Consider the following 17736-nt stretch of genomic DNA (forward strand, 5'->3'; position numbering starts at 1 on the left):
CACAAGTTTATTCACCTTCTAATGATCTGTTTATTGCAATATTCTCACTGTCGTCACGTCTCCATCGTATAATGGGAGCTGGGCTTCCAGTTGCTTTGCACGTCAGTGTAACGTTTGCATTCTCCCGCACGATTGCGTCTGACGAACTCTGCGAGTCGTCGATATTTGGCGGAACTGAAAATGAAAAAGAATGGTAGAAATATTAAACAGATACTGAGATGAAATATATCCAGTTATCTCGTGTATATGTATGCTGAGGATTACGACTACGTGCATGGAAACTGAAATCATTTCATTTTGAAGTGAGTGAAAACCTGTGGTACTGCGCTGATGGGTTTGGTATGCACTCTCATATTTCTACTGCACAACGTTTCTTTCTGAACGTGAAACGATTTTTTGTGGAGTACGTGGACTAGAGTCAATCGACACAATAATGTAAAGAGAGAAACGAGTAGAGAATTTAATATTCTTTCATGTATGAGATGTACACAAATTCTATCGATATGCTGAACCAATGGGTTATTTTGCACATAGAGTAGACTGGAAAAATTACCTTTCTCATTGATTTTTTTTTCACAGAGCAGAATTAATTTTTTTAGACGGATATTTCTCCGAACATTCCATGCTTATATTTTTAGTGACAGGGAGAAAGACTTTGATGTTGAAGCGTATGGTTTTTAAAAATTCAAGCTTGAATTAATTTCTAATCCGGGAAAAAATTATTATCACTATTCGTGGAATAAAGAATATTCTGTAGACAAAATTAAATGTCTGCTGCAGAGTGCAATTTTAGAACGGAATCCACTTCAGTTTTTGACAGATTTTCATTTTGATACTACGATAGTGGAAATATTCACTTCTCTCGGTGCCTTTTACGCCGAAGTGAATTAACTCTGTACACTCGCACCTGAAACCTGTGTAAATTTATGTTCCCTCCGTTTGGTGTCAACTGAGAGGCGAAATTCATTCTGGAATTGTTATTGGAATTGTTATAACCTCACCTCAAAGCTTCAAAGCTTTTTGCTTAATCAAATTAATTTCTCAGTTTATTTGATGACTAATTCTCATCTACAAACGTATTTTTGACGGTTGTCGACGGTGTGAATGTACCACAAGCTAGGAATTAATTATTTCTTCAACGTTTTTCCTCGAAACCGTATAATATTCGGCGGGGCGGGAATACAGCAATTCCCTCAATCCATATTGAATAAAAAAGTATGTGTAGACACGTTCAAACATGATAATCACCCTTCATCCTTTGCAATAAATGAAAAAATTCAATAGTGAAACGCTGCGTCTATCAGCCGGCAAATGTTATTAAAACTCCAAAGCACCCCCCGAGTTCAAATCCTCGATAAAGAGAGGAGTGACACGGAATATGTTATTCTCTTTCAACAGAACTAAATGTATGGTAATCCCCCCGAATACCTGTGAAAACAGATCAACTGGAATAAACGTTAAAAACGTAAAAAAAATTAACGAAGTCCTTCGTTCTCGCAGATTATAAAGTCGCATTTATGAAAAACTCTTTCATCACCTCAATACCAACACATCCTTCTCACGAGCTCTCGAGATCCCATATGTCCCTACTCCTCAAGCCAAAATTAAGATTTGATTTTTATCGATCGAAAACGATTGAAAATATACGTTTAAAAAATGGAAGGATAATTTTTATCAAAAACTTCTCTGCGTGCAGCAAATTTGTTGGTTTGAAATTTTAGTAATCCATTTCAAACAGTGTCCATGGGAATCCAAAAAAGTTTGGAGTTCCAGGATCTCCCGGATTATCTCAACTATCGAATAATACCCCCGCCTTAATGTTAATGCCAAACTGTGTTCCTCAATTGTAGACCAACTTCGCATTGAACGATTCTCGTTTCCCCTGGGGATTCTGTTGTCGCCCGTACGATGGTCTTCCACACCAAAAGCTGTCGTGATGCATTATTCAGACACTCAACCACTACACATTAGCATGTGTGTTATTGTGGTTAGTTGTGTTAAACTCTCTTGCCTTAAAACTCACGAAGGTCTCCCCTGAATTACGTACAATGAAGCCGGAAAAAAACCGAGGGAATTTTCTAGTGGCTTGAGAATAAACTATGAGAGTGGAGTCTAAAGTGAGAGCTAACAACCGAGGATGAAGAGGGAATAGAAATTTTTTAAAAATGAATGAATGAATGAATGAATGATACAAGTGGAGTTTCTTTTTGTGAATAAAGAATGGAAGGAAAGCGAACGAAGAAACTGTACATATTGATTCGTACATATATAATGAAATGGGTAGATCAGTAATTGGCCACTTGAGGCGAACTAACGAACCTTGGAGTGACGATGGGTATTGGAGCGTATTAAAATTTTCTTTATAGAGAAATGTAAATGTGGGTGTGGTAAGGCTTTATCGCCACAAGGCCGTTCGATTTTTCCGAACAACTTTATTGTTCTGTTTCCCTTGGCATTACTCGATGAATCGGATCCACTTGGATCAGATGGTTTCACTTATTTCATCGAAATAAGGTGAATCTGAATGGAACGTAAGCATTTTCATCAGCCATTTTCCACCCACATCAGAATAATTTCCATTTCATTTCAGTCTATCAATATTTTTATTAATTTAATACTCCGACAAAGTCGTGAGGCTTTTCACTGTTGTATACTCCTCCCCCAGATGGAGAATGGGGGAGGGAACCGGCGTTTGAAGGACAAAAATAGAAAAGGATTATAAAATAAAGCGAATAACTTTTCGATGCACGCATCTGCAGACGGAAATGGGAATAACTATCGGGGGTGAGTTCTCGGGAAGATGTTTACGACGGCATCGAGGGTGAGTGAGACACAGCACTCGCATAGCTTCTTCTACCCATGAACACAGAATGATTCAATTCGTCAGATCGATGAAGACTGAATTTCCTCCCTCGAGTTTTTACCAGAAACTATTTCATGGGGTTTATACCCAGAAAACTTTCTTCCCCACGTTAGAAACTTCTCCACCGGCGGGGACCATAATTGGCTGCATGAAATTATCACGAAAAGCCCTGGATAGCTCGATAGTCTTGTAACTGACAGGCGTCATCTACGGGATAATTCCCGAATATTATCCTTCTCGGTAGTATTGCGAATGACAGGTAATCCGATTCTCGGTTACAGTCTTTCGACTTTGAGCGAAACTCCATGCGTTAAATTACTTTTCATGGCAGAGAAAAATCATAATGGAACATTACCCAAAAATCAATAGAGCCATTCAAGTACTACAAAGGATTAATTTTTTCATCAGTGATTACACCCAGGACGAAGACTGATAAAAAAAAATTCAGCAGTGGACTGATAGAACGAGATAAGTTACTTTTGGCTATCAACCAATTTTTGATGAACATCTCGAATTCTAGGGAAGGTAGCAAATGTTTTATCATAACATTGCGCTACTGATTGCAGTTCTCGGAAACCCTCACATCAACCTTCCTTCCTTAATATGCTTTTCCATAGGGGTATCCTCGAATATTCAAATATAGAACGTATTAGAGCAGTTGAAAAGTGAAAAGCAAAGTGAAATAAAATCGTCAAATTCAGCTGATAAATTCTTGAAGTAGACAATTTCATACAGATCATCGATAACTCACAAGTGTATATCCAAGAAAAGTCTTTTCTCTCACCCAGGAATCCAGTAAGAATCAGCCCATTCAGCACGTATATACGAAAATGGTTGGTATATATCAGTGAAGTTGAACTTGGAACGATTTAGAATGGTGTGAGAGTGAAGAGAGGAGATGGTAGTCTCGACTCGTGGCTTTAAATCGAATAAAACTCCGATCCCCGTGGTTTTACTTTATTTACGGTGAGTCAAAGAGTGAAGAAGCGGTGTGGTGAGAGACCACGATAGCTGTGGGGAGTGGAAATTGTACGAACGACCACGTCCAGCCCTCCTCAGTTGAAATAAAAAACAAAAAAGAATAAACGGAGGCAATGGAAGAGGTAGAAAATGTAATAGATTTTAACGGAGAAACTGTGGAAGTGGAAGATGCAATATAACGGGCCTAGAAAGCTCGTTGAGTTATGACTTGTGTCACAGTGGTATTATGTTGGCTGTTGGTATTATCACCCAAGTGAGGATGAGACTGTGGTAGAGTCAAGGAGGGATGGAGAATTGCAGTCGAGTTTACGTTCCGTGGAAACAATTAATCTGGCTCTCTGATTGCTCCACTACTATTGCACTCTCTCGCTTGCTCGTCTCGGTTGTAATGTGCGGTAGATGTCAAAACTCTGGGTATTAATACGTCCTTCAGGACGTCGAGTAAGCGGGATCAGTCGCGGGATCCATAAATGATTATGGTCTTTTGGCTTTCATCCACTTTTTAGGATTAATTGTTCATTCAATTGTATCTGCATCGAGCTTATAAGGCACCGGCACTCGTGGAAAATTTTTTACAATTAAAACTGCACTACACTAATTGTTTGAAATTTTTTTGTGAATCAAGCAAACAGAAAATTCATGTGTAACATTAAATGAATCCAATTGTGAAAACGGTAATAGAAGGAAAATAAAATTAAGTTGTAACTAAATTACTGCTCCAAGCACCTGTAGCAATTACAAAATCCATTCCTCTTTATAGTTTGAAGCATAAAGCCCTCGTATGACATTTTCGTGGCTCGTGAGTAACTACAAAAAGAGGAGTTTATTGGACTCATTATTTTTTTGAAATGCCCTGGACAACGAGGAATAATTTTTAAAATAAAATTGTATAAAGTGATACAGTGACAGGTTTTAAAGGTCTGCTCACTACTTCCCTACTTCGCTTGGAAAGACATTTTTTTCTTTAGAAGAAAATTGATTGAAAATAAAACTCACCAACAACATTTAAGAAACCAGACTGCGTCTTGGCCGTGGCTGTGTTGATCTGACACATGTACTTGCCCTTATCATCCTCATGGACATTATGAATATGCAAATACCAAGTCCTGTGTTTGTCATGGGTAACCGATATCCTCGGATTTCTCGTTATCACCTGATTGTGGACTGTAAGAATTGCACTTTTATCGAACAGCATCCAGGCTACCTAAAATCATAAACAGAATTTGGAAATTAGCAAGTAATTTGGTTTCCACAAGTCTGAACGTTTAATGATTCACTCGGCTTCCAATTTCTTTTGTGATCCGTAAAATTTCGGTTTATGATTTTGGATGAAGTTGAGGTTTTAATGCTACAATTTAATGGGCAGAGTATATTTGTAAGGTTGATGTAATTTATTTTCCCTCTACTCTCCACTTTCATGGGTTGTAAAATAATTTAATGAGCATGTCAGTATATTTCGAATAGCGTTTTACGAACAATGTGAAGAGCTTTCGCACTGATTCGACTTCAACTTCAAAGAATAATACACCAGATCGTTGTTATGTTAAAGAAATCCCCGGTAGAATGTCTCACGGGAAGGTTTTTATATTCGCTCTATTTCACACAAATAATGAGAAAAAATTCGCTGAAACGGTATTGTTACTGCATTGAAAGAAAATGTATTCATCCCCTTGGCAATCACCCCACGTTTTCACACGATTCAATATGAAAAATATTGAATTATTCGTTATCACTAAATCAATTAAAATCCTCACAGAGGCTTCAGAACAAAACACTGCAAATTGTTTGAACTTTTTTCAAACGAAAAAGGTTCACTTTTGAATTTTTTCGACTGAGACAAGGCACCAATGGAATATCAACTGTCATTCGGCGTTGGATCCACATTTTATCGCACATCCATCGATGTCTGAAGTAATATAAACTTCACCCGGCACTTGCCATCAATGTTGGAAAAAATCATAAATCTCTGTCGAATATCAAACAATACGTATCAATATCAGTGGAAGAAGGAGGGCTTCGTCCGGCAAAACTTGTAGTGAATTCAGTCAAGCACACAAGTCCATGCATATCCTTTATTCTTGCCATTTTTATTATCCTGTCTATGTGCATTACTTGTACAGCGGTGACAAAGGGGTATAGGAGGGCTTGGTCCTTTTCTTCTTTTCTCATCCAGCACCAGCATGAAATATGTATGCTCTTCCGTTGAACGGAAAAGTGAGTTCCGATCTCAGAAACATATAACGGGTATATCCAGGTCCACCTATACGCGCCAGCAGTGCGAGCAGCAATGCATCCCCGAGAGAAATAAGAAGCTGGGTGGTGGGTTAGCTCCTGGCCACCTATTTTTCCTTCACTTTTATCCCCCTTTCAACAGTCCTCGTGGAAAAACTCACTCGTTGCCGTGAGTCGGTTCAACACTTGCTTATTCTGTATCCCCGCGTAATGGTCCGGCACACATGCGAACACTGTCGACCCGTACCATCGACCCGAGTTATATCACTAGTAGATCTTGTATCAAAAGTCCTCCGGAATACCGCATGTGAATATTCACATGCGGTAGGTCTCCGTCTAGTCCTTAACCACTCGCAAGTGAACGACGATGAATTTAAGTACCGTTGACTAATTAATATTTAAATAAATGGAGGAGACTGTCGAGTCGATGAAATCACTACAGATTTAATCAACTTAAAAAAATCTCTTGATCTCCACAAATGGCATCAATATCAGCTATAATAAAACCGAAAAAAGCTCAAACGTAAAAGCACCAACCGTAACCTAAATACATCATCAATAACCGCAGAACTATACTCGTTATTCCCCCACAGAATAGTAAATCGGATTACTCTGAAGTATTTTCAACCTGTAAAAAGTAATACGCTGTCGAATAGATATGTCAGTATAAAATAGAAAAATGGATGCAGTCATCCCGACGGAGTCTAACTCACTCAATTCACCAGTAAAGAAGTTTTCTCCTCCTGTTCATTCCGTCTCCATCACTCTCTGATGCCGCCTGTCTCCTCCCTCCTCGTCTTTCTTCTCCTGCCCGCCCCAAGTGTATCATGGGTTCACATCGATATACACAGAATCCACGGCAAGTAAGATGAATGTTGATTCTCGTGGTTTTGTTTTTTCTCTTGAAAACTCTAGAAGCATTGATTCCTGGGTGTGAGGAGAGTTACAGCTTTGTTTACTCCTGGGAAAGTGCAACGAGCTCAGCGCCGTCCAGTCTAGGAGAGTCATTGTCTGTATGGGGCGTTTATTCTCATAGTTTCTACTTCACTTTTATCATCATGTTTTCAAGTGATATGCAGTGTCATTTGGTAAACCCATATTTTGGTTCACTAGATTTATGAAATCACCAGTATTTGAAAGATTTCTCTTTTTATAAAATCCACTCTCCTTTTTTGCTCCTTCCCAATCGTCGCAGGAGCCGATCGTGACAGTGGAATAAAAAGTAACTCATACAGACAAGTTGAATATAGAATCCAGACATCAATACATTCTTCATTCACTGACTTGTATTATTCAGTTTCTTTAGAAATAGCAACCGACGATCCCTCGTTTCTCTCTTGATGATATAAGGGCCATCGCAACTAACAATTATTATCAACTCTTGATGTTCGCATTTCCATTGATTTGAAACAGAAATGCACAGGTGAAACGTGGTGTCGACTTTCTCCTCCTGAGACTCCACGTCTTCGTTCATTCAAGAGCGGCCAGATGCTACTCACCACCCACACTTTTCTGCTGAGAGTATTACAAGCACTTCAACCGCAAGCTGTCGAGTTCCTCTTTGGTATTAGACATTTTCTTAATTGGCATATACGACAGTAGAAACCACGCGCAAGGTATTCAAACTGATTTCAAGGTAGCGTCGGCTGAAAGCCTCGGGAAACTTTAGTGTTTGAATTAGCTTTTCTCATTGATTAAATGTTATTACATGAAGGTTTATGCATTCGGGGGAAAACTTCTGTCGTTACGGTTTAAATTTACGAGTATATTCTGCTTTCGCAAAGAGACAAAATCAATTCGATGGAGATATTGAGATGTTGGCGGCTTTTTTCTCAATTTATCTGACAAATCTGGTCAAAATGAAAGTGTCGGGCCGTTTCTTCTGATGTATTGAACATCAAAGTGTTCGAGTCAGAGGGAAAATATGCGCTTTACGGTGAATATTGGATAATTTGCACAGATGGATGCCAGGCGATCAGGCGGAGACTGATGGAATGACATAAGGTACAAACTGCTCATGTGCCCAACCGAGTGACGACTAATGTCTCAGTACCAGCGGCGTAACGGCAAATTACATTGGGACGCGTCTAATTTCTCGAGCTCCATTACGGGTTTCACTCCGGCGATCAAATGGGCGGATTACACTCCAGCAGTTCCTACGTTGCCTTTCACATAGAGCTTGTATATCTGCCAGGAGAACTGCTGGTGCGCATGAAAATCAATTTACCAAACTACTTCATCATATCAAAGCATATCATAAATTGTGCAATGAGATTATGTGTAATCTTTCAGCAATCACTCATGTTTTTCAGCGGTTCTATGATTTTTCGTTTATCCCGGATTATCCAAACTCTGTGAATACATTTACGAAGTTCAAATAAGGAGCTTACCGAATATTAGTTTACGCATATTTCACGAATATCCGCATGAGGGTGAAATCGTTGAGCTTTGTGCCGATGTTTCTCGTTCGTTTCCACTGTGCGGCAACACGCAAAAGATAATTAATAATTCAGTATTCCGAGGGGTGGATTATGTTGGCCATATACGATGGTTTTATGCGAAAAATTGATCGTCGGGATTATTCTAAGAATTTGTTCCATCAAAAAATCCCGGAATTCTTCTGTAAGAAAATGAAATGTCTGTACAACAAATTCATTAACAGCAAAACCAAGTTTGAGTCAAGGAAATGTAATTCGTATTTCTCATACGTAATTACAAAATGTTGCTGGAATAAATATCGCGTTAATTAATAAAACTCATACCTCCAATTGACGTAACCCTAATTAACGTAATAAGAATAATTAGGGAATACCTGTGAAGTCTCCTTTATCGGAATTTTCCCGGTTGCATTAACGTGAAAAAATCAATGGCAATCGGTTAATTACAGTTCGTTAATTACCACCACGCCAATCACAAGAATTTTTCACTCTCTCTCCCGCTATAAACACTAAATACCGAAACTCATTCAAAGCTCGGGGGCACATGAAAATTACAAAATTATTCGCACTGAAAAATTACAATGGAATCGTGTATTCAAACGGATTTCCATATTTGCACAGATTAATTTCCAATTCTTCACCGAAAATCCAGCGCTCATCAACATCGAAGTGTTATTCACATATGACTAAACCCGCTATTGAATGAACAGTAATTATCCGATAATTCCAGTCAGGCAATACAAAACAAAATCCACCTGAACAAATCGGTTCCAGGGATAAGCCCCAAAATTTAATCAATACTTTCAACTGAAACCCTTCCCGCAGTATCGTTTACCTCCGGGGAAACCATTTTTAATCCCATTTCCCACCGGAGAACTTTTCGCAATGAAGGAACTGACGGCAGAAACAATAATAAAAGTTGTTATTGAGCTGCAATAATTGTCCTATGGTTATCCTTGACCGCGTGTTTTGAGGTGTCTTTTGAAACACACGCGATACCGCTGTATGCAGCCCTTGTGCGCGTTATGTTCAGCCACCCCCCGCTCTCACCTTATCCCTCCCACCCCATCCCCGGGCTCGTTGGTTTAGGTCCGTGGCATCTGGTACAGGAAAGGACGTGAGAGCGAGACAGGTTGAATTCTAGTAGATGGGGGGAGGGGGAGAGGGTGCTTTTAGCAAGGTGCATGCACCTCTAGAATAGAAAGCCAGTCGGTAGAAGCCCTTGTGAAAGGGGAGGGAGACAGGTTTTGATCGTTGTGGTGGATGTTTCTCTAGTCGGGGCACGCGCCACGTAATTGTGAAAGAGGAGGGAGAAAGAGGAGAATGTGAAACAGAGAAAACCTGATGGGGTTGCTTGGACCATACGGTCGCGATAGTGGCAGACGTGTGGGTGGAGAAGGTTGTGATGAACAGAGATGAATAACACCGGTGGGAGGGGGCGGGAGGAGGAGGAGGAGGTGGAGCAGAGAAGGAGAGGGTTTGGTTGATCGAGGAAACTCAGTGGACCAGGGCCACAGCAGGAAGGACATGATTGGCCCTGACGCTCATTAAACCGTCCCTCGACGCGACCCCTGGCGCATACGAGATCGCTCGGAAAATCATTCCCTCGATCATTGGGGTGATAATGGCTGATGCTTGGGGACTAAAGGGTGCGGGGAAATTTTTGAATTACGGTAATTGTACGGTGAATGAGAGGGTCGCTGCGTGGGGAGGACGAGGCGTGAATTTAGTTGGGGATTGGAGGATCAGGCGGGGGAAGTTTGCGGGATGAAAAATAAAGAAAAGAAAGATTTTTGAAAAATTTTTCGCTCCGTGAAGAGTTCATGAGGATGGGACTCACAGACAAGTAGGTACGTATGACAGATTTGATTTTGGTGCGCCTCAATAAGTAGAAGAGGAAAGGCAAAGCGTTATTGAAGTCAGACTCGCATGCAGAATGCTCCGACGTAGCGTTTATGATGATTCTCAAGGATAAATTGAGGAGAGCTCACGAGTGCAACCACGAGGAGCATGGAATCAAGTGCCCTGAGAGGATCAGAGTGCACCCCGTCATTCATCTTCCATGTGCATGGAGCACAAGGCTTGGGAAAACTACGAGGGTGACTTGTATGACAGTAAAGGGTGGATGGAGAATACTAGAATGCTAGAGGGCGTTTAGGTATTTATATTGGTGGAGCGCGTGACAGTGATCTACAAGGAATGCTGGACAGTCTTTTTATTCGCAACTTTCAGTTGTTGTATTTCAGTTCTCTCTACTCGTCCAACCAACAGGACAACATGTGGTGCTCCAACGCATGAGCCAATAAAATGCAAGTGTTGGCGACATTCGATTTTAGTTTTTTATCTCGGGGGGAAAATTTGTGGAGACTGTTGGAGAAAGAATGCATTGAGAAAATTAATAAAGTTCCTTCAGAAATATGTCTCTGTATAGTAGAAACTAATGGGGGGAGAGAGACAGGAAAAATACATTTGTTATCGAGAGAAACAAATTGCCTTTATAGATTTATCACTTGTCTCATCAAATTCATCAAAATGTTATTGCATTAAATCTTCTTCATATCCTGTCAATCTTTCTTTGATTTTTTTTTGTTTTTTACTAATCTCCTAATTTTTCTTAATACCCTCCACTTCGATAGCCGCCCTTCAAGTGCCCCCTGCAAAGGGTGAGGTGTAAACTCGTTCAAAAAAGTTGGAACACCGCTCAGTGGCGAACTTCAATGTGGCTCTCATGGAAGTGAGGCTCTTGGGACGGAGAGATTTGAAGGAGATGGGGGTCGGCTGAGCGCAGGATGTCGCGTACAACTTTACCAATAACCTACATTGAGGGGGTGCAGTAGGTCCTTAGTTTACACCCACAGTACATGACATTATGACGCCACTCGTCGATTATTCGACACGAGGTGCGGTTTTTTAAATTTTTTGTCGGACATGTCGGCCCTTGAAATTATTCTTGCAGGACTTTTATTTATTTTTCTCTTTGCTGTATTTATTCCCGTCCTTACGATGATTTCGTTGATCATTATAACCTGACGTGCTTTGAATCGACCGTTGTAACCAACTCTTATTAAACTTTTTCTCCAACGAGAAACCCCACTTCTAAAATCCAGAATAAAATTCTCCCTTAGGTAAATACTGCATTTCCACCGTATTTAACAACGAGAACATTTCCCAACAGCAGCTTGAGCTTTGATCAAATATGCTGATTCGCTGCAATCATTTTCAACTTGATTATTATGGAAAAGGAACGCACCGCAATCAAAGCGTAAGTTAGTTACGCAGAACTAATATTCCTGAAAATTGACCAAACAACCAATACATTGATGATCACGAATTAATTGAATTACACAGCATTAAATGGAGCTGCATTTATGCAACGATATTTGCCAATGAATACATTGCACCTGACAACATCTAGCCACATGAATAATACTGGTAATTAATGCGAATTCGACATCGGATGGGAAAAGATAATTATGAAAAAGAAATAAGTGGAGTGATTCGGATCGAATCCTCTTGTCTCCATTGCCATGCTCCTCACTTTCCCTCCTGTCGTCGGTCTCTCAATCTCATTGCGAGTCACTGTCTCCAGTGTTGAATTTCCGCATTCAAGCGCACTCATAATCCTCCTCGAATTCATTAAATTCACACTCTGCTGCTTCCCGGACAAGTTTCACCTCTATACGATCAGTAATTATGATGTGGTTTCTCTCCATCGAATTCACTCCTTTCGTTGATTACAGACATTGCATTGGAGACAGTAAACAATTTTGTTTTTATTTTGGTGAATTTTATCTGGAGATACGCAAATATTTTGGAGATGCCAATATCGCTGAAAGGCTTTTCATCCGCCAAAAAAGTTGATTGACAAAATGATGAATGTAACATTTTATTATTTGTCCTAGTGTAGAACGAATCTATCATTTAATCAATCCATTCCCATAACCAGAACCACTGTCCACCTCCCATTTTCATGACTCTACAAAATAAAAAAAGGATGGGACTGAAAGGAAAAAAAGCGAAACATCAACGCAGGAGAAATCAAACACCGAATTTTAAATTGATTGACGGGTGCAGTCACTGAAAGGTATAACGAGAACATGTTTGCAATGAACGAGCCCAAACAGTCATGGAAAATAATAATAACACAAACGTCAATGAGACGATCTCATGGGATTTCCATCATCATTCATCTCTCCACAAATTTCAGTGGTATCGAGTAGGTATGGACCGTCACTCAAACAAATTTGGCCTGAGCTATTTCAAAATGATAGTCGTGTGATTGGCTAGTTTAACCAATAATAATTGATGCAGCCTAAAATTGGCAGGGAGGTAGATATTTCCAGAATACGTCACTAACAAAAAGTGAAAGGGTCAGTCAAAAATGGTTTTTCGAGAAAAATACTCAGATGTTACACAAATTATTGAATCAGTTTAAAAAATGAAAATTATTGTATTCAGTTTTTTACACACACAATGCTGTATCTTATAATCGAAAATCGATTGATGGAATAATTAGTTTCTCTGCCGCACGAATTCCCATCGCTTTCCTGATGTTCACGAGTTCACTTCTATTCCTCGACTACCACTTTTCCGTCCTCAATATTTTCTGTCCCCTCTTCTCCCCAGTGGCGTAACATAAAACGCTTTTAATAGCGTAACGCAGTGAGATTCATGCGAGCACATAAGCGGATAGAACCGCACAAAAAATTACGAAGAAAGGAAGTAAAGAGAAATAAAAAGAATTCGATTTCAAGTACCTATATATCTACCCGTAGATTTGTGCATTTAGACGTATATGTATCGTGCAATGAATGGATGGATTTCCCTATGTACTGGATATATGAGCGATCGGAGGTTTATTGTGTACATGGTGGACCGTTTAGTAGCACCGGCCGGTCTAGAGAGCCTCGGCTAATGCAATCAGCGTCCTCGTTTTAATGAACCCCTCTTGCGTTCGCAGCTTATCACCTACCCCGATGCATTTACTCTCAGTATGGAATTCAACTCATTCCCCTGATTGGGATCGACGACCCGCTGGCGTTCTCACACCCCTAGCCCGTCGCATTCTCAGGACCAGGGGTGATGATCGAGTCGGTGGAATGACTACAGTATTTATTGCACTAAAATTTCAGGTATTTCATGGCCGGCTTTGTTCCGGAGAAAGTTAATGTTTCGTTACTAAGATGAAAGGGAACCCCTATATTCCCAGAACTGCTACTCCACTGACTGAATATTGCAAGGGTTTTGTCGAGGGGGTAGTGTCGTGGCTCATTATTCCATTTGTTTTCATTCACTTCAGTTTAAAACGTCAAGAGGCAGACATAAAGAATCTATCGTCAAGATAATTAATACTCTGACAGTGAGCTCCTTGATCAGCTGGACGTGACTCGGGTAATTAATATTTACAATTATATTCGTTCAGGACTCGTCTCATAAATGGAAATCGTTACTCTATGGTAATGAGGTCCTTTGCTGGCCCTGATGGGAAAAGACTTTGATAACAGATATACTATCTATTTGACTGCACGTCAGAGTCGAATGGGTCGCTCCCCCTTAGGGGTCTCAATGGTGGGCGTGCTTACTCGAATTTATTTCTCCCTCTGGAATAGCATGTTTTTATCGAACATAATTTGGAAGTCAAAAGCATATCGTTACAGGAGAAGGTGTATTGAAAAGGGGATATGGGCTTGGATTTCAATCTCAGTTAGTATGCCTTCACATTATTTTCATTGAACCTTTTCTCTCCGTGGAGTTACCGAATTGGAATAGTTGGAGTGATGAAATGTCACAGCTCGCAATGTCTTACCCTCTGCCTCACACTAATTTCCGCTTCTTCACGCCCTTTGAATATTAAATAAACTGTCATGGAGAATAAACTTAATTTTCCTGGAAGAGAAACTAAAAAATGAACGAAAAAATCCCAGAAGTGAAATATCTCACAGATTTTTTACTCTGGTGACACGATCTTTGGATGCGTGTTCTGGAAGAGATGATACTTATTTTTCCGACCGTTGGCCGCGGATAGCATTGAGCTGCATCACTGTATCTACCTCGGTGAAAATTATCTTTCACTCTGCTTTCTCACTCTCTCCTTCACATCCATCCCTTTACGTCTGTTGCTTCGTCGTCACGCTAGTATAAAGGTGGAAGGGTGAAAAGGGAAAGGCATGAATCTGCTTCTTCGAGGGAGAAGCAAGGACGATGAGGAAGATGAAATTTTAGTGTTTATGATCTCAACAAAAAGTTGTAAAATTTCATGGCTTGTCGTGCGTTTTGTCTTACGTTGGTAGAGGAATTCACCCCACCCGAAATAGCCTAGGAACCATTTTTGAAAAAATTCTCCATTCGCCCTTAATTTTAAACATTCGTCGACAAACCAATACTTTCCATTTCCACTCGTCTCCCCGATATTGAAAGAAGTGGTGACACCAAAATTTCTGTCTCCAATTGATGTCACTTTCTACGTGACAAGTCTTTAATTAGACACTGCTGGATTTGGAACTATCGACAACCAGAGACAGTGTGAGAATTTAATTCCTCATGAATCGATATACCGATAAATACAGGACAAGTATAATGTCAGATATTTCGTCGCACGAGGCCCGAGTGAAACCAGGACAAACTGTCGGCGCGTGGATAATCTGGAGTAAAAATGAAATATTAATATGCCGAGGCGAAGTTTTATTAAGAAATTCATAGTGAAAGGATGGTAGGATATCTTCGAAGGAGACGAAAGAAAAGAGTTTCCGGCCGATGAAAAAATACAGAATTGCAAGCAAATGGGATAGACATCGTGGATGAAGAAAAATTCAGGAACTGATGAGGAAAAGATAAAGATGGCGAGCTGGCGGAAAGAGAGAGAGAGACAGTCGGTACCTTCACCAAATTAAATCGGTTCATCCGGTGACTCGTAATGACTGTAATCTCATCTAAAACTTTCCAAGATCCATTGATAAATAAGGGTTGAAGCAGCGAAGGGTAACTACGTATCAATTTATTTTCCCGTTATCCTATCCGTAATTAAGATGTCGTAATAATATTAGCTGGATGGAAATATTGAACGAAACAGATTTAATTGATTATATGATTCACAACTTTTCACTTCGGAATTGTCTTTGAGCCGTAAAGGGAACGCAGATCTTACTCCAGGCATTGAAGTAATATTGGCTCCTGATTCTCGCTGTTCGATTATCGAGTTAATGGATTGCACGAGTCACAGTCTCATTTCGCTAATGGAACATCTTACAGCGAAATCCAGTACACGCGATTGGCCTCAGTCGCTGCAGCCTTGAAATATCCCGTTAGCATTTTCGAGTAAAAACTGAGAAAATTGTTTTTTATCCCACATTTTTTCTTCGTGAAGTTCTGTCGGTTTTTTCAAATATTCTGGGACCTCACGCAGTGACCTTTTTGCGTTGACTGAAGTACAAAAAAATCCTCACAATACTCCCCACGTCCATCCTCTCTTCGAGTCTTCCTCCATCCTTCTCCCCTTTACCTTGACACACTGTGTGGCAGCCACAGTGTTCGCTCTGGTTTGAGGTTTGGCAGCGCTGAACCGCGTGTTTGCGGTTTGCTGTCGAACCGCTCGTGTAAACTGTATAGAACACTTCTCACTTTGTATGCAATCCATTTCCTTATCCGTCGGTATATGTTTCTTGTTCTACCGGTAATGGCTTCATCACGGATCATTTAATCAATTTCACTCCAATCACTAATCAATTCACTGATCTCATGTGCGAATTATCACTTTATTTTTGTGCCACCGGGACAAGGAGTAAAAATAATTATTTTTCACAATGTACTCCCTTTGGATTGACTTGGAACATAATATTAAATTTAATAATCAATGTTAAGTATCAACATATGCTCTTCATGTCCGTGACAAAAGAAAATAACATAAATAATTGGATACATCGGGGCTAACATCCATTTTCCTATCCACCCCATATCGCGGTTAACCACCCCTCGTATTCCATCGGGCATATCGACCCCGTCACACAACGGAATTGAGAGAAAAAAAGAGGAGGCAATCTCCGGACGTTACGGAGCTACGAGTCCAGTCCTACGGTATCAGAATAATACCGGTAAATCGGAGAATTCCCTTCTGTATGTCCAGCTTCGCCAATCGAGTTACCAGCGAGCAAAGACATTCTATTTCTCCGTTTTCTCTTCGTCCAACTACCGAAACGCTCCCGCCCTCGCGACGCACGATTTACATTTCAGGTAGAGACGTTTTGTGAGAGTCTCTTTTGACTTTCGAAGTAGCGGCAGAAATTGAGAGAGGAGGAGTCACGGTAGAGATGAGTGCAGGATCTATTGCATGGGTCGTAAGCAAATTGTATACGTCATTGAATAATTTTTCCATCATTTTCCTCGGGATAGCGGAGCTGTCGTAGTTTTACCGTAAATTTTCAAAATGTGCACTGGTAATTTTAGCAAGTTCCGTAGAAATTGTTGAATTTCACTCGTTGCAGAAAAAAAACGTATCATCGTATACACAGCAACATAAGTAATTCATTGAATAGTTAACCCCTCGAAATAAAAAGACCTCGGATGTGGCTGTCGACAATTCTCGATGTTTCCGAGACGGGACCCGCATTTAAGGTGACACTGTTGATCTTGGGGTTGTAAAAGACGAGAGTTAAGTGCATGTTTAGCACTCTCGTCCAATCCCCCAGTGGATCGTTGAAGACCCGGTCAAAGACCCCTACAACACGACCACGAGAGGTGGAAAAGCGAGGTGATACTCCTCTTGCAATATCAAACCATCCCCTTTACTCCCCATATCTACCCCCTCACTGGCACTCTCCATTTTGGCACTTTGCTCTCCCCATATCCTCGGATATATCGCCGGAGAATACCGAAGAGAGAAATCGCTTTCCCTCTACCACCAACTTCTAATATCCGATTGAACATTTCAAAGTCGTTATAAAGGTTATCATGAACGAGCATTTGGTCTTCCCTTTATCGTTCCAGTGTCAATCACCCAACGGTATTCGAACGAGTGGATACATTGAATCGCAGAATCTGCACCAGTGTCCGAGTATTGGAGGTGCGAGACGGATGAAAAAGTTGAGTTACCATGATTTCAGATGGAAAGTTGAAGATTCGGCAACGACGGTCTACTCTCGACGTCAATTGAGAATGGAGGGTTGCGAGAGCTTGGCTGAACTCCAGGTCTATGCCAATTCAATCTCCCTGTCCAACACGGTGGTTTTA

General features: G+C 40.5%; 1 protein-coding gene across 2 annotated transcripts in view; it reads right to left on the reverse strand.

Annotated features, from left to right (window-relative positions):
• LOC135164695 (protein CEPU-1-like) overlaps nt 1-17736 on the reverse strand; it is an 81755-nt gene that overhangs the window by 31299 nt on the left and 32720 nt on the right. For both annotated transcript variants that reach the window (XR_010299379.1, XM_064125290.1), the window contains exons 3-4: nt 4841-5048; nt 16-174 (exon numbers count right to left, since the gene is read on the reverse strand). Coding sequence is in view for 1 of the 2 variants with exons in the window: in XM_064125290.1 (XP_063981360.1) it covers nt 16-174; nt 4841-5048 (367 nt within the window). In the remaining variant the exon portion in view is untranslated. The remainder of the gene's footprint in view (nt 1-15; nt 175-4840; nt 5049-17736) is intronic.

Source organism: Diachasmimorpha longicaudata, chromosome 7 (assembly GCF_034640455.1).
Source record: "Diachasmimorpha longicaudata isolate KC_UGA_2023 chromosome 7, iyDiaLong2, whole genome shotgun sequence".
Classification (NCBI taxonomy): domain Eukaryota; kingdom Metazoa; phylum Arthropoda; class Insecta; order Hymenoptera; family Braconidae; genus Diachasmimorpha; species Diachasmimorpha longicaudata.